Below are 17,288 nucleotides of genomic sequence, written 5' to 3'. Positions count from 1 at the left end.
AGGCCCCTATGCGCTCGGGCCTTAGGTACTAAACGGACCCCCTATAGGTTACGTAACTACTAGACCGCTAAGCCCAAAAGCCTAGCGCCCTAAATTCCGCTTACTAGTCTACTTTTTCCCTCCTTACGTTAAGTTACGTCTATTAGGTCAATATAAGCAGCGTTCCGACCTGCCTCGAGTTCCCTTTCGTGACATAATATACGGTACGGCCCCGGCGGATTGCTCCGTTAGGGGGATAAGTACGTTATAAGTAGAGATCATAGCGAGTACTCCCGTCGCGGCTAATCGCGCCTTAGTGCGGGAAATAACAGCATAATAAAGGCAATGACCTAAGAACGTTGGGGGTCGCCGCTGTAAGAGTGGAAAAGGTCCTCGATTTAGTCATATATCGTCGGCCACACGCCGCTTTATTTACATTGCGATAATACCATTAGTTACCTAGATGGCCGGATAGTAATCCCTGCCCCAGTGGCCAACTATCCAACAACTTTCCCCTGCCGCTTTATACTGCACCGCTATCACGTTGGACGTGCGTATTTCTCAACGCGAAAACCCCGGAGATGAGATGTTCCAAGCGAAAGCAGCGACTGATTCCGCTCCACCCTGGTGTGGCCCAAAAGTACCTGTCAGCCACGAAAAAAATCGGAATGGCCGAGAGCTCCAATTCCATCCGAAGCGTGCACAGCCGTAGCCCGTCCAAATTCATCCGCCCATCCACCCGTCGACCCTCGCTTGCCGTGAATCGCCGTTCATTAACAGCCCGGCGCATTCTATCCCTCTCCATCATCACTGTCATCTTCCTCTCGTCACTACGTCCGAGTATCCATCGGAATAGGCCACCATGCTCTCCAGTCGATTGATACCGCGCGCTGCAGCCAAGTCGGCTTTCAGAAAGCCCTCGTAAGGGACCCTGATAGCAGAGCCTCACTCTTTCCAAGCTGATAGCTCTTTGTAGACTCCCCGCCGTTGCACCCCAGCTCTCCAGATGGAGCCGTGCCTACGCCTCGGCCTCTGGTGCGTTGATTATACCCCGGATATACTCCTTGTGACGCCACTGACTCGGTTAACAGAAGAGAACGATCTCGTTGTCATTGGCGGTGGCGTTGCCGGCTATGTTGCTGCAATCAAAGCTGGTCAAGAGGGCCTGAAGGTTGCCTGTATCGAAAAGCGAGGTACTCTTGGTGGAACATGCCTCAATGTCGGCTGCATTCCCTCAAAGGCACTTCTCAACAATTCCCACCTTTACCACACCATCAAACACGACACCAAGAACCGCGGAATCGATGTCTCGGACGTCAAGGTCAACCTGGAGCAGTTCATGAAGGCCAAGGACACCGCCGTCGGCGGCCTGACCAAGGGTGTTGAATTCCTTTTCAAGAAGAATGGCGTCGAATACATCAAGGGTGCTGGCACCTTCGTCAACGAGAACGAGATTAAGGTCTCTCTCAACGACGGTGGTGAGACCTCCGTCAAGGGCAAGAATATTCTGATTGCGACTGGTAGCGAGGCTACTCCCTTCCCTGGTCTCGAGATCGATGAGAAGCGCGTCGTCACCAGCACTGGCGCGCTCTCTCTCGACAAGATTCCGGAGTCACTCGTTGTCATTGGTGGCGGCATCATTGGTCTGGAGATGGCCTCTGTCTGGTCCCGTCTCGGCTCCAAGGTGACTGTTGTGGAATTCCTTGGCCAGATTGGTGGCCCCGGAATGGACGCCGAGATTGCCAAGAGCTCTCAGAAGATTCTTAAGAAACAGGGAATCACCTTCAAGACGGGCACCAAGGTCCTGAGCGGCGACAAGAGCGGCGATAAGGTCAAGCTGGAGGTTGACTCTGCCAAGGGTGGCAAGCCGGAGACGGTAAGACTTGGCCCGGAAATCGAATTGATATAAGATGCTAACCTGTTCACTAGCTCGATGCCGACGTCGTCCTTGTCGCGATTGGTCGTAGACCTTACACCGGCGGACTGGGCCTGGAGAACATTGGTCTCGACCTCGACGAGAGAGGACGTGTTATTATCGATTCCGAGTACCGCACCAAGATCCCTCACATCCGTTGTGTTGGCGATGTCACCTTTGGCCCCATGCTGGCGCACAAGGCTGAGGAAGAGGCTGTTGCTGTCGTCGAGTACATCAAGAAGGGCCATGGTCACGTCAACTACGGTGTCATCCCGTCCGTCATGTACACCCATCCCGAGGTTGCCTGGGTTGGCCAGAGTGAACAGGACCTCAAGTCTCAAGACATCCCCTACCGAGTGGGCTCATTCCCTTTCAGCGCTAACTCCCGCGCCAAGACGAACCTGGACACCGAGGGCATGGTCAAGATGCTCGCCGACCCTGAAACGGACAGAATTCTCGGAGTCCACATCATCGGTCCCAATGCTGGCGAAATGATTGCGGAGGCCACTCTTGCTCTTGAATATGGAGCGTCCAGCGAAGACATCGCCAGAACTTGTCATGCTCACCCCACTCTGGCCGAGGCTTTCAAGGAGGCGGCTATGGCCACCTACTCCAAGCCAATCCACATGTAAGGCGGGTCACAGCGATGCAATAGTGTGAGTGGTGGAAAGCTTTGGCGTCCTGAAATAACGACATTTGAAGCATGTAATTTGTATCACCTGAGGGACAGCGAATAGAGGTTCGAAAAGGTAGTTTGTAGCATAAGCATAAGTTTTTACGCCAGCTGGAAGGTTATCATCCAGGAAAGGGACCCGCTGTTACATCGAACGCCCTAGGTATACCCTTTCGTGACCAAGGTCCTCTGACTGGGTATGTGGCACTACGAACATAGATAGAATTCTCTCTGCTGAAGCATGTTGTTTGATGATATACTCACACTGCTCGATGCCAACTATGAGATACGGTCAGCAGTACTGGAGAAAGTATACCCGAAGTCAGTCTCGGTACTTCTATCTGCTTATGACACTTCTTGTACTGCGATTAGGAAAAGAGGAAAAGCCGAAATAGAGTGGTTGAAACCGGCAGGGATGTGGCTGGAGGCCATGTGTTGCCCTACAGCTCTCTTCAGTGTCTATCAGAGAATACAGATCCTAATCACGGAGCTGCTTGGACTTTAGGCATGTTGTGTCATGCTAGATCATTGTAGTTTTCCACAGTCATGTTCAGGCTGTTCATCTACGCATCTTCGCCCACGTCTGGCTTTTCCAGTAACGCCTCCGCCACCTTGCACGCCTCCTTGACTTTTCTAGTCTCTTTCTTGCCGCCAACAAGGTCTGTAACCCGTACCTTCTTGCGCAAGAAATAGCCTACGCTCCTCGCGAGGGCTGGCGCCAACCCGCTGCCGAAGCACACTCCAAGGGCTTGCTCCAGGCTCTTGCCCTTCACGTGACTGCACTCTTGAAGTACAGTGATGAGCATTACCTCGACGAACAAGCTGGTCTTCTCCCTGACGTAAGCCAGATTGAGTGGTTTGAGGACTCCAAGACTGACAGAGCCGTCAGCAACTAAGCTTCCCATCATCTTAGCAGTATTGATAAGACGCCGGTCGTCTATCCCCTCCTCGTCTTCCTCCTCAGCCTCCTCTCCGAAAAGCGGCTCACCGAGTCTCCGAAACAGGGTCCACAAGGTATCTTGAAAGGCATGCTTGATCCGTGAATCGGTGCAGAACTTTTTGGATACCAAAGTGTAGAAAGGGTTGTAGTGTTGCTGTGCTCCTGAGCACTGGAGGAGCACGTTTGGCACCTCGCGTCTGTTGTATTTGTTGAGTCGCAGCTTCAGAATACGCATGTATGCGTCCTGACAGTCGGCAGCTGCAACAAGAGCGATAAATATGGCTCGTCGAACATCAGTGTTCATTCCTTGTTCTCTTGCCAATTGCGTGTAATCGTGAGTGGCCAGATCGTCAGCATCCGCAACCACCATATCGTCAACATCTCCTGTGGTGGTGGTTCTCTCCTTATCCTTATTTGCCTCTCGTGTATCCTGGCCTGCCCAACTGGCGCCTACCAGCCACCATTTGCCCGTCTTGTCTGCGTTCTCGATATCCTTCAGGCCGATGCGAAGGGGCTCTGATGCCTTGAGCCTTTGCGTGTCAAGAGAACCCAGGACCTTTCTCATGCGCGTCACATGCTCACCAAGAATGGCCAGATCTTGTGCACCGGCTTTGATCTTGTTGTTCTTGAGGTCACTGATGGTCTCGACCATAAACCTGGTGCGAACCGTCAGGTTGCTCTCCCCGATCTTAGCTACCGCGGGACGAATCAAACTGACGATATCTTTCAGCGCCAACGGGTCGTCCTTTCGTAGTTGAGGGCCCGATACACGAACAATACGTAGTAAGAGCTCGGCATTCAGTTCCGATAAATCGTTGAGAAGGAGCCGCACAAAGTCGAATATCAGGTTGCTACCAACGACACGGAACATGTACATCTCCGCAAGCACCGTGAGGAGATTAGACGTCTCTTTCGTGGGTATGCGGTCTTCACTGACTGCTACTATTGCTTTGTGCCTCTCATCCTGAAAACGCTCCACAGCCGTAGTAAGAAAATGCGCGGCGAAATCAATACCGATGACTTTGTAGAGGGCAGCAATGAAACCGGCGGATAGGACGAGTAGCGTATCGGGTTTGCTGGTAGGATCGCAAATTTGAGCCATGAGCAGGCTTGTCAAGATATTGTTGGTGTGGCCCCTCGGGTTGTCCTGATAGATCCTATCGATCTCACCAACAATAGATACCAAGTTTGCTTCAGTGACTCTGTTGACGGGACCCTGCAGCTTCCTTCGGATCTGAGCCTCAAGATCTGCATCGCCACCCGATCGTGCTCGCAACGATGGAGGAATGTACTTGGGGAGCTGCGAGCCAGCTGAGATTGGTGGGAGATATGGATTCTCTCTGATAGGCTTGGATTCTTGGACAGTTTCCTCATCTTCCGAGTCGAAGTCTCCCAATGAGCCCTGGTCATCAGAGTCGCCCTGATATTCCATGGAAATTCCATTGTCATCCTCGTCGTCGTCGTCATCTTCTTCGTCATCTTCTTCGTCCGATGCCCTTTCGTCTGTAAAACCCGGATCATCATCGTCTTCGTCGTCGCTTCCTGATGTAGACCGAAACTTTGCTTGGACTTGGGTCGCTTTCCTTCGTTTTGCCGCAAGCCATGCATCGGCCTCGCTCTTGACCCTGTGGCTTCCTTCATCTGATTCGTTGCCGTCGTTGAGATCGCCCAGCAAATCATCAAGTCCGTCATCCTTAAAAGCCTTAGGGATGGACTTCCGGCCCTTCTTCAATCCTAGCTTGCGCTCAAGTTGCTCGATTTCGGCGTCATCTTTGGCCAGCCTTTCTTGCACAGCACGAGAAGGTTGGTTCAACACTAAAGGTTTCTGAGAGTCGTCGTCTTCGTCTTGGTATTTGCTGATATGCTCTCGCTTGCGCTTTTTCGGGGCAGAGCTGCGTGGCTCTTCCGGCTCCTCTAAAGGACGTTTGCCATCGTCACCCTTTCCGTGGGTACTGACCGGACGTTGGCTCTGTGAAAATTGGTCCCGCGACGTTGTTGTCTGTCGCTGCTTTTTTGACTGCCTGTCGGCTTTCCGTCGATCTTTTCTGTTCTGTCCTTGGCTCTTCCAACGAGGGTTCGACCTAGAGGTGGCAGATTGATCCGGCGCACCGATCTGTTTGAGCAGCTGCGTGGGTAAGGCGAGCGGCTTTGGAGGCATATCGTCGGTTGGTGAGGCGTAGAAACACGTTCTCGGAATTTGCAATAGCAATAGAACCAGGTCTTGTCGAGAAACTCTTGCGCCAATACCGACTTCGAGAAACTTTTTAGTGGGACAAAGGGTCGAATACGGATACCTGAGCACCGATTCGCCGACTCACCGATGCGCAGTCGCGCCACACCCCCTCCGTTTCTTATGGTGAGCTAAAAGGCGAAGACTTTTATTTATTTTAAAATTATATACTCTATAACGACTCTCGACCTAATATAAAACTATGATCCTAACTAAGCTTATAATTACTCTTAGTAAGTATTAAAAAATTATAATACTTAAGTAATTATAATAAAAAATTAAATATATATATATATAATATAATAACGTACTTATATAGTAAGTAGTATATTATAACAAGCGGCGCACTTTTTATAACTTTTTAACCTTTTTTATAAATTAATTTAGTTATAATATATAAAATTAATTAAAACTATATATTACCCTTTTTTTTTATTATTATTTTAAATTATTTTATAAGTTCGTACGTTATATTTAAGTTTTTTATAATTATTATATTATTATATACATAGTTTAGTACTTTTTATATAACCCTCTTTTTTAAAAGTTATTCTCTTTTTTAATATTAATATTATTATTTTTTTATTTTTAATATTTTTTATTTTAATATTATTAAGTAATTTTTTAAAAATATAACTAAGTCTTTTTACTTTTTAATACTTATTTAGTATTTTTTATCCCTATATAAAGCTTATAGTTTTTTATTTTAATAATAATAAGCCTATAAACTAATTTATTAATATTTTTAGTTTAGAAATTAATTATTTTATATATTAATATTAATAAGCTATTTTAATATACTTAGATTTTATTTTAAAAAAAAGTAGTACTTTATATACTTTTTAATATTATAATTAATATTTTTAAGTTTTAAAAGCTTTAATTACTTAGCTATAAATTTAATAATATTAACGTTTTTAATTTAAAATTTAAATAAAAAAATAACTATTTTAAGGTTAAAAAGTATAAGGCCTACTTATTTAAAACTAGTTTAAATATTATTTTTACTTATTAAAATAAAAAATACTATTTTAAAAAATAAAAAAAAGTTATTTTTTTATAATATATAAAATTTATATCCGTATTATTTTTTTTAATTTCTTTATTATATAAGTATTTTAATAAAATAAAGTACTTAATATTAAAAAAAATAAAGCTCTGTATAATAAATAGAGAAGTATATAAAAAATAATAATATTTTTATTTTTTATAATATTTATTAAAAATTAGTTAATTTATAATTATTATAACTATTAAAAAATTAAGAAGTAATAAGAGCCCTTTATATAAATTTTTTATATACTAATTAAAGTACTTTAGCTAATTTAGGCTAATATTATTTATTATTTATTTATTTTTTATTTAAATAAATATACTATATAATTAAGAATTAGTTATTAATATATTAAAAAAAGAGGTAATATTTACTTTTTTATAATAATATATAGAAATAGTATTTAACTATTTATATATATACCCTAAATAATAAAAACTTATTTTTTAATTATTAAATTATTTCTGTATAAAGTTTTTTTATTATAATTAAAAAATTATAATAATTTTTTATATATAATAATATTCTTATTAAAAAAACCCGTTTTATTAAAATTATAAATATTATTATTATATATTTTATACTTTATAATCGTATTTTATATAAAAATAAATTAATTTTATATAATAATAAGATCTTTAACTAAGGCCTTTTAATAATTAATTTAATATTAAAATTATATTTTTAATTTAAAAATATATTATATAAAGTTCTTTATTTATTATAATTTAATATATATTTTATTATATATATTTAAAAATTAATTAATTATTTTTTTATATACTTTTTTATTATAAAAGAACTTTTAATTAATTAAATTAATAACTTATTTAAAAAATTATTTCCTTTTTTTTATTATAATTATTTTTTATTAAATTTAATTATTTTTTTATTTTATATAACGTATTTAGTACGTTAATAATAAAAAGTTAATTTAAGTATTTTAAAAAATAAAAGTAGCTTTTTATATAAATATTTTTTAAGTCTTTTTTAATAACTTAAAAAAATAAAAAATAATTCGGCTTTTATTTAAAGAGGATTATATATTTATATATAAAAAAAAGTATTTTAAAAAATAAAAAGAATAGAATTATAAAGATATACGCCGCTCGCTATAATATACCGCTCGCTATATAAGTACGTTAATAATATTAAAAAGTAACTACTTATAGTTTTTTCTCATAATGTAGCCATATATTAAGGATATTTAATAAATATAATAATTACTTTAACTGTCCCTCACTACTCATGGTCCTACATAATTATAGCGCGTCTAACAAAGCAGGTAAAGTAAGGTAGCTCCGAAAAGCAAACCCCACTGTCTGGGCCCCATATACCCTTGCTCCCTACACTGGCCTTGCTGCGGGGGATGACCAAGGTCGCACACAAGCACCTAGCAGCCCGCTTCACCAAACTGGCTGCGTTTGTATATCGACATCCCGTCATTCCCGTCGTCTTTGATGGAATAACCCACCGCGCGTCTGCATTATCCTACTTTCGTGGTCCCTCGTCTGTTTGCACGCGACGGTAGATACTCCGGTGACCATGTCAGCCCACCTCAGTCATGAAGAGGTACACTCTTTTCCTTACTTCGTTCCTGTCATACCCGATGTGTCCTTCTGTAAGTCAATGGCCTTGCTAACCACTCAACCGTAGTTCTTCTGCAAGTTGGCCGACCTTTTTGAGCAACGCAAGAGCAAGGGACGTGGCTCGATATTCCTCGTCCAGAAAAGATGTGTGTCCACTACTTCGCAGCCGCACCCGAGACGCCCAAAGACTCACGTTTCCTCTAGTATCCTACGGCCAAGAAACGACCTCGGCGCCACCAGCCGGCGATGAATCCTTCTCCGACCTCCACCTCGCAAACCCGCTCCCTGTGATTGTGCGCGCGACAAACGGCAAGTCGAAGAAACATAGAGACGACAAAATCAAGCTGTCTACAATCGTTCAGCCTGATGCTTTGGAATCCTTCTACGCCAGCTACGCCGACATCTGCAAAGGCGGTATGGCCGCACTCAAGCCTCGGGATCGGAGTAAAAAGAAGGCCAGGGCCAGAAAGAAGAAGGGAGGTGCAGTCACGGCCGTCGCTGCGGCGTGAGAGAAGTATGGCTTGACTTTGGCTTCCATTGCTTCACCAATACAGTCAGCTTATATGCCACCATCATTTGTCGCCCAAAAAGGCAGTGCGCCCTTTGCAATGGGGTGAAGGAGATCGAAACCGCATATCACGCACACGTCGTGGACACTTCTGGCACAGGACCTGGTGCCCATCATCTTGAGCCCGAGGGCACACATTGGCGCTTTCCCATCGTACCGCCTAAGCATCGTCGGTCTCTGCCAGAGGGCCAAAGATGACAATACGGGGCTTTATAGAAAGAGTCACAGGTGGAAAACGTGCCCTTGGTACCCATTATGGCTGAGTAGTGTCTAGCTGGTAATGCTCTATATGTCATGAAATGGTACATGAACTTCGCTACCACTATGCTGGCTACTATGTTGTGCCCGACAATTGAGACAGGAGTTTCATATGAAAAACAACCCTTCGCTAAATCCCTCGACGGTCTCCACCACACGTGCGCACTTCTCGCACTCCTCTCGTCTGGGCCTCTTCGGGTTTCCGACGTACATGCAAAGACTCTCTGGGCACTTGGATGCCTGACCTCTGCTCTCACAACTCGCTAGTCTCTTGCGTTTCTGCCACCTCGTCCCGCACCTTGGGCACCAGTAAAGATGGAGTTCGCACATATTTATAGCATTCGTGTGTGGTGGAAACAAGGAAAGGTAAAGGTGGTTCTCGTTTTCAGGTAGGGGTTGTGTTATCAATCGCGGCATTAAAGATTGGACCCAGGAATGTCTGCTCTGTTTATAAAGCTACCCAGCGGTCCGGGATCATTTAAGAACGAAGCTGCAAGTTAAAGCGAAGATGCTCTGACTGGGACATTAGACTCAGTCCCGTTTCAGCTTGTACTGAGATGCAAACTCAGGGCCACCAGCGCGGTTTCCATATTTGTACAACCTGCGATTTGCTGAAGTATTTTGCTTCGTGGGATACATGGCTTGGTTATGGTACACCCGCTGCCAGTGGGTGACGCCCACATATCCCCCAATACATCACTCCTTCACGTTGTGACGTTTAGACATATGAGGTATTCACAACAAGAAACATTGCATCCTTTTTACCCTTGCGACCCATGAGCTAGCAAAGTTGGGAGTCTCAGGCGCCGCTCATGTGCTTCTTGTAGGTATGCTGTTTAGATCGCCAAGTCACCATCTCCCAATTTTTGATGGACGGGAATTTCCGCCGTTTTGAGTTTGAGTTCTATTCGAAATTCATTCAAGGTTGAGAACCCATATTTGCTTCCTACCTCGCTAGCTGGCCTCGGAAAAGACGAGGAAGACACACGCATCCCTCACCAAGGATAACTTTTTTCTCGCAAGCCCACTGTGAGCAGAAGCTGCCGGAGTGCTTGTCCGCGATGACTGTACGACTGAGGCAGAAAGAACCCTCATAGGTAACTGATAACAACGACATTGTGTGATGAGGAGTCGATTCAGGAAGGTCGACGAGTTGTGCCCTGCAACCACTCACGGCTGAGTCCATCCCGCCTTGAAAACCCGAAATGCAACTCGAAAAGGAAATTTTGCCATTTTTGAAAGTGAATGAGACGGTAAAGGAAATGTGTGACGAGTACAATAACAATTTTGCAGGCTGTTGAATAATAGCTTGCCATGTCCAATAATCGGACTGATGCGTGGGTGAAATGACGGGGCTAGGGCCTGGTGCTTCTTGCTTCGAATGCCATGTTGCTAGGGCATCGCATCATTCGAGCCCTTTACATGATCTGATCTTGCGTCAAGCCTGCATGGACATCGGTGTCCATGCTATCACCACCGCCCTGAGCGTTGAGGTACCTGACGAAGCTCAGTCCCAATGGTCGGCCACCATATTGGTACCCCTGGAACTTGGCGATTGCAGTCTCCGCGGTTTCAGCAGAATCGAAACGAACCACACCAGTTCCGCGCGACCGACCGCTCGGCTCGTACTGAATCTCGGCCTGCTCAACCTTTCCGATAGTGGTGAACAGTTCAACAAGATCCTCGTTGCTCGTGGACCAGGGAAGCTGCCCAGTGTCAGTGTGGGTTTCTAGAGAAACGAGCAAGTGTACCTACGTTTCGCGTGTAAATGACCTCGCTGCGATCGGTTCCAGCGGTTGCGTAGTCAGTAAATGGGTTAGGAGGCACCGAAGGAGCGTTGCCAGCGTCGAAGCCGCCTGGACCACCGGGACCGCCGGGACCACCGGGGCCGGGGCCACCACCGCCAAAGCCTCCACGGCCGTAGCCGCCACCACCAAAGCCACCACGGCCGCCGCCAAAGCCGCCTCGACCGTATCCGCCGCCAAAACCGCCTCGCATACCACCGCCGAAGCCGCCTCGGCCTCCGAAGCCCATGGGGCCTCCCGCGCCAGCGAATCTGTCTTCGCGGACTTCAAGGAGACGCCCCTGCCAGTCATAACCGTTGAATTGCTGAATCGCATTGCGGGCGTCGTCGGGGTTCTCGAAAACGACAATTCCCGATCCCTTGGGACGGCCGTCAGGTCCTAGATGGACATCGGCGCGGATGACGACTCCGTTGCGAGCTAACACATTTGATAATAAGTCTCCAAGTTTCATCGCGGGGGACGCCAATAGGTTTGATCGGCAAAGAGGCTTTGAGTGTTCTACTTACCAGCCTGTCGGAACAGGTCCTTGAGGTCTTGCCAGCCCACAGTGTAGGGAAGCTGTGAGTAGTTTCAGTCAGTATCGGGTAGCGCTGGAATCCTACGCCAAGAATAGGGGGAACAAACGTTGGCAACATAGATCTGTCGGCTGCCCCCTCCAGGATTGTAGCCGCCGCCGCCGCCACCACCGCCGCCGAAACCACCGGGGTTCATTCCACCACCGCCACCACCAAAGCCGCCGCGGTTGGCAGTGGCGCCGATGAAACGAGGTTCAGCTTCGCGATCCTACAAATCCATAGTTAGACAGCATTCGACAAAGCGACAAGTGCTATTTCACAACGTACCTCTCGAACGTAGACAAGTCGACCCATGAGGTTCTGGTTGCTGAGAGTGGCCACAGCGTTCTGGGCTTGGTCCCGCGTCGCATATTCCACAATTCTGCAAGTTTGCCGTTAGCATCTGTCGCGGTTGGACCCGAGATAGCGTGTGAACTTACCCGCATCCCTACATACACCCACGGACACAAGTCCCAACCCGTCAACCCAACGATTCCATCAATAGCCAGAGGGAAGAGTCCACAAAAGAAAGAGAGAAAAAAAAACCAGCCATAGACTACGTGTAGAAGCCCACCTTCGACATTCCATTTGGAAGTAATAACACGTCGGCGAAGAGAACCTCTCCAGCTATACCACCCCGACCAGTCAGCTTGCGCAATCTCGGCCAAACTGCCAAGGGCCGCACTTACCCTGTCGCATGAAGTCCTTGAGATGATGCCACTTCACATCGTAGGAAAGGTTGCCGACATAGACGCGGCGATCCTGCTGAGACGTTTCCCTAATGTTGCTCATCATTTGCTCGCGGGCGGCTGCGCGCTCTTCATACGATCGGTGTGGCGGTGCCCCTCCGTAGCCAGTGCTAGATCCTCCAGACGGAGCGCCGGTTCCAGTCATGGGGGAACGGTCTCTCCTTCCGCGGTATTCGTCTCTACTACGGGATCGGCTCCGAGGAGAAAAAGAACGGCGTCTTGATGCGCGGTTGGGACTGCGCGAACGTCCACGTCGAGGCGATCGAGATCTCTCCCTCTGTTGTAGGTTAGCGATGAACGTCGCCATTGGCCGAAGCGTATATGGCCAGAGGAGTCTGTTGGTGTTTCGCAAGTCACTTGACGTTGGTGAGAAGTGGTTGGTAGAAAGCGTTGTTTGATGGCATTATTTTGGGTGAGGGGGTGGACTTTGGAGGCAGGGAGATGAACAAGGTAGGTAGGTAGGTAGGTATGCCTGCAAAGCAGAGAAGGTGCACCCGGAAGGCCAACCGAATCAGGTCAGGCAGGCGCTGCACCACCTCCGACACTTTTCTCTTCCCGAATGACCAGAAGGAAACAAGCAAGCGCCGGTAAATCGCATAGCCAGCGCAACTCAAGGATCTCACAGTGCAGTCGTGATGAAGTGCCTGCTAAGCTTTGCAATATTCTTCGAGACGGCGTGGCACCACTTGCAAGCAAGACGCTGGTGGGAAGGGAAACCGCGGCGGAGGCACAGACACCGGCTCGGGCGGAGAGGAACGGGGGAAACACAGGGCCAGGTACCGGCTCGACAATGATTCCGGACGGACGCTTTGAGTTTGGGACAACAGAAGGAATTGGGGTGATCTTACACTCACGGGTCGATAGGTGTCGCCGGAGTCAGCTACAAGAGATTGAGTTAGTTCGAACTGCCGGAAAGCTAGGAAATTCCCAGAGCATATGGGACAAAAAAGCAAGAGTAACACGAGGAGATGGCTAGGGAGATAGGAGGAGAGGGAGTGAGGAGGAGAGGAGGAGGAGAAGTAAGAGAAGGAGGGTACCGGGGAGGATATTTGGATACCTTACTCAAAAGGTGGGCAACAGCGAAGAGGGACGAGGGGGGTACGAGGCCAGTCGGTGGAGAAGTAGGAGTAGTAGTAGTAGGAGGAGGAGGAAGGAAATGCAGCTGGCGGACAGTACGCAAGGAAGGAATGGTATTCGTTCCGTCTTTCGTGCGCGCTCTCTCTCTCTCTTTCTCTCTATAGAGGAGGGTGGGAAAGCGAGGGGGAAGCAGAAGGGAGGGGGTGGGTGGGAGAACGAGGATGTGACGGGGAGAGGGGGGAACCATCAAGCCTATGTAAGGCAAGAAAGATATGGGCTGGGCTGAGGTAGGCCGGCGTTCTTCTCACACATGTATGTAAGGCCTAGCATGAAATTGATGGATCAACGGATGGGTGGATGATTGGGATCGAACGGTTGGGTGGATGGAGGGATGTCCGCATGTGTCCCAAGTCAGGCATGCGCGTGTACGAAGGGTGTACGAAAGGCAAGTAGGCATGAGCGAGCGTACGTATATGTCAGGTAAGGCTGGACAATACTCCGTACTGCCCGTACTTGTCCAGGACAGCGGCAGGAGGGAGTGTGTGAGGCGGGAGTAAGGTAAGGTAGGGGAGGTGACAGGAGCTGCTTGGAAGATGCTAGCTGCAGGACCTGGGGGGTAGGAGGAGGGGGTAGGAAACTGTTCATCACAGCAATGGACGTGGTTTCCAAGCTGGAGAGCTGTTGCGTCGTTTCGGACCAACATGAGGGGGATGGAGTCGGCCAGGGCTCCTATTCCTAGAGGAGTATGGAGACAAGAACACGCCTCCAGCTTCAACCTTGTGCCAGAACGCATCAAGTGAAGTGAACATGACGGGGTACAATTTGGATCAAGAGACGGCCCATGTAACAAAGTAAAGGCGAATATCCTGGATATTCATATAGGAGGAGGGGAAGGAAGCAAGTGAAGCCAATGCCATTTCAGCTCAGGGAAGGTACTTTGGGGCAATGAAGACACGGTGAAGTTGCGGTACGGTGGAGGATCAATCCTGGCAGTGGAAGGGGAACGCAAACTAGGGAGAGTAACCATTCAAGGATAGATGGCAAGCCGCAAGCTGCGAGCCGCACGACGACGAGCTGGTGATGGTGGTGCTGGGGGGCGGGGAGATAGCGAAGGGTAGGCAATAATCGAGGGAGGAGAAAATGAGAGATTCGATCATGACTTACCCATGGTGACGGACGACTCGGGCAATGCGAAGAGAGAGAGGGGGTGAGAGTGGTAAAGATTGGTTAACGACTTGATACAGAGTAGGTCGTGCCGTGTTGCGATGCGAGGCGTTGTTGGTTTGTTGCTGCTGTGCGTTGCCGTGATGCGATACGTTGTGAAGTGATGTGACGCGCGCGCGCGTTACTGTCCTGAAGAGATACCTGAGGTCGGGTCAGGCAAGGTCAGGTATCCGTAGATGGAGAAGGGTGTTGAGGTAATGTGGGCGGCAGGCGCAAGGCGACCAAGGTCAGGTAAGGTCAGGTCCAGGCAGGGGGAAAGGATGGATAGCGCAAAAACAAAGGACAACGGGTCCAGTCTCCCCGTGTGTGTGTGTGTTTGCGTGTGTGTGTGCGAGGTGCGCGCGTGGGTGAGAGGTGAGAGAGAGAGAGAGAGAGAGGGAGGGAGGCAGAGAGAGAGGTTGGGCGGGTAAGTGGTAAGGCAGTTAGCGACTGCGCGTGTCGGGTGTGGTGTAAAGGTGTGTGAGTGGGCAGTGAGTGAGGGTGAGGTGGGCGGCGAAAGCAAAACGGAACGGAGTGATTCGACACGAGCTGGGCCGGAAGAACCTCAACGACGCGGCTTTGGAAGCTGTGGCGCACGCGTGGGGGCGGCGTCACTAGTCCCTTGGATGCTTGGGTGCTGCTTGGATCCAGACGATATTTATTGTTGGCGACTGGAGCTGAGGAAAGGCAAGTGGATGCTTGCTTACCTGAGGTGAGCTACAGCCTATCTTACCTGACCTTGAGCTAAGGTAGTAAGGAAGGTCGGTAAGAAAGTAAGGTATGCTAGCTACCTGGGTAAAGCAAGGGAAACCTCGGTCAGCATTCGAGCTTCAAGGTAAGGTACCTAAGGAAGGTAGTTTGTCCAAGGCTGAAGATGGCAACTGACAGAGGTGAGGTGGGTTTGCTGAGGAAGGTGTGACGATGCCAATGGAAGGGTGGAAAGTGCCCAATTGTATGGAGCACTGGATCGATGGATGGGGAACTTTTTGGCGAAGGGAAGTAAGGTAAAGAGGCACGAAGGATGTTGTGCCTTTCTGGTCTGCAACAACAACAAAAAAAAAAGATAGAAAGAAGAAAATGAGGAAGCGAAATGCACGGTACCTTAGACACGGTACACCCACCGTACGGGGCACCTTACGATTGGGGAAACATAAGGTAACTAACTGAGCGAGGGCGGCGAGGCCACCTCTCATGGCGACTGCAGCCAATTAGAAGCTAGAAGCTCAAGAGGGAAGCCTTGTATGTAGAGCGCCAGGCGCCATCAGGCATTCGTCAAGGTGGTCGTCAAGGTGGTCGTCAAGCTCAATACCTTCCTTGCCTTGCCATACCAAGACCTAAGGCACCTTAGAAGGCCAGATACCTACCTTACCTACCATTGGCATGGAAGATACCTAGAAGATGGTACAAGCAGGCAGGCAAGCAGGCAGGCAAGCAAGCAGGTGAGAGAGTATGGCGACTGCCTTACACAGCAAGGTAAGGTAGGTATCAGATCTCATGATTCTCGCCTGTCCCGCCTAAGGTAGGTAAGGTACCTGTAGATACGAAGAAGGTACACCACGCATTGCTTACCTTGTTAGGTGCTCAGGTACTTTGGGGTAAGGTGCATCACGCATTACCTAAGGTAGGTATCTAAGTAGATATCTAAGGTAAGGTAAGTGCCTCGTCGTCAAGACGGGATAATCAAGGTACCTTGCCTAAATTTCTTGGAGTTCCATTACTCACTTTGGATTCGACGTTGCGCCCGTAGCTCCCATCCTGATCCGTGCATAACCCGACGACTCTCCCGCTGAACGAGCTTCTTCACGTTCATTGGCCATTGGTAAGCTGTGCTTGTGGAGAAGAGCTGCAGGTAATCATGTAATTAATGTGAACACTCAACACCTAGGCACAGCAGACGGCGGAGCTCCAGCACCCTCGAATGACGAATCATGTTGGTGGAGAGAATGGTTCAATTCGTTACGAATACTGCCTAGGTGCCGGGAATGCATCATGCTCTTCACTTTGGCAGCTTTGCTGCAGCTTCCGCCTACCTACCTTACCTACATACATAGTAGGGACCTAAGGTAGGCACGGCAAGGTCACATCTACTGACACGCTAAGGTAGGGAGTAAGTACATCAGCATTGGCACACACGCCCCTCCACCCCTCCATGAGTACCTACCTACTATTACCTTACACCAACACACAGTAGCAGTTAGTGACCTAAGGTAGGTCTGACCGTCCCGAATGGCGGTAGAAATGGATATTTCCTGATACTCGACATGAAAACCACTATTGTTAAGGCACCTGATTACAGTACAGGTAGTATCCATCTATCCGTAAGGTAAGGTACCTTACCTTACCTTACGGATGCCAAAAAAGATGGAAGGTACGGATGTGCCTAATAGGTGAGGTAGGTAGGTTGGTACCTTAGGGTAAGTGCCTGCTTGCCTGCCTCCCCACTCTGTCCACCAAGGTGTCACATCCCCGGTACTATCCTCCCTGTCCATGTCCAGTCGTAACCTTGAGGGCCATCACGGTGGCTCTGCTGAAAGCCGTGTCCAGTCTTCCACAACGGTTTGAATCATGACACCAAGTAACAATTACGGTCCGTCGGGAGTCCTTGACAAAAGCCGGCGGGAGGTCCCTGGCCCGAATGTGGATCGAAAAGCAAGCCTAACTGCCCGTGCAGCACTGCAGCTCTCAACCACTGAT

The 17,288-nt window shown here is 47.8% G+C and overlaps 4 protein-coding genes across 4 annotated transcripts; 2 read left to right on the top strand and 2 right to left on the bottom strand.

The window, feature by feature from the left end:
- Positions 1-985: 985 nt before the first annotated feature.
- LPD1 (dihydrolipoamide dehydrogenase precursor) lies at positions 986-2,526 on the top strand (the record flags this gene model as incomplete). The annotated part of the gene is made up of 2 exons (XM_065759090.1): positions 986-1,855; positions 1,909-2,526. The coding sequence occupies 2 exons, from the start codon at positions 986-988 to the stop codon at positions 2,524-2,526; spliced, it is 1,488 nt and encodes a 495-aa protein (XP_065612400.1).
- A 604-nt stretch (positions 2,527-3,130) lies between these two features.
- On the bottom strand, positions 3,131-5,439 carry SGD1 (suppressor of glycerol defect; the record flags this gene model as incomplete). Its single annotated transcript, XM_065759089.1, is given in 2 exon segments — positions 3,131-5,419; positions 5,431-5,439. 2 exon segments carry the CDS (start codon positions 5,437-5,439, stop codon positions 3,131-3,133), a joined length of 2,298 nt encoding a protein of 765 aa, XP_065612399.1.
- Positions 5,440-8,355: 2,916 nt separating this feature from the next.
- N0V96_010873 (uncharacterized protein) lies at positions 8,356-8,889 on the top strand (the record flags this gene model as incomplete). Its single annotated transcript, XM_053196877.2, has 3 exons — positions 8,356-8,412; positions 8,448-8,526; positions 8,585-8,889. The coding sequence occupies 3 exons, from the start codon at positions 8,356-8,358 to the stop codon at positions 8,887-8,889; spliced, it is 441 nt and encodes a 146-aa protein (XP_053045565.2).
- Positions 8,890-10,624: 1,735 nt separating this feature from the next.
- GBP2 (g-strand binding protein) lies at positions 10,625-12,011 on the bottom strand (the record flags this gene model as incomplete). Its single annotated transcript, XM_065759088.1, has 5 exons — positions 10,625-10,912; positions 10,962-11,428; positions 11,518-11,569; positions 11,636-11,794; positions 12,006-12,011. The coding sequence occupies 5 exons, from the start codon at positions 12,009-12,011 to the stop codon at positions 10,625-10,627; spliced, it is 972 nt and encodes a 323-aa protein (XP_065612398.1).
- Between the last annotated feature and the right edge of the window lie 5,277 nt (positions 12,012-17,288).

The sequence above is a fragment of the Colletotrichum fioriniae genome (genome assembly GCF_027942845.1).
Source record: "Colletotrichum fioriniae strain IMI 355084 chromosome Unknown scaffold_15, whole genome shotgun sequence".
In the NCBI taxonomy this organism is placed as follows: domain Eukaryota; kingdom Fungi; phylum Ascomycota; class Sordariomycetes; order Glomerellales; family Glomerellaceae; genus Colletotrichum; species Colletotrichum fioriniae.
This window is presented reverse-complemented; position numbering and strand designations above follow the sequence as displayed.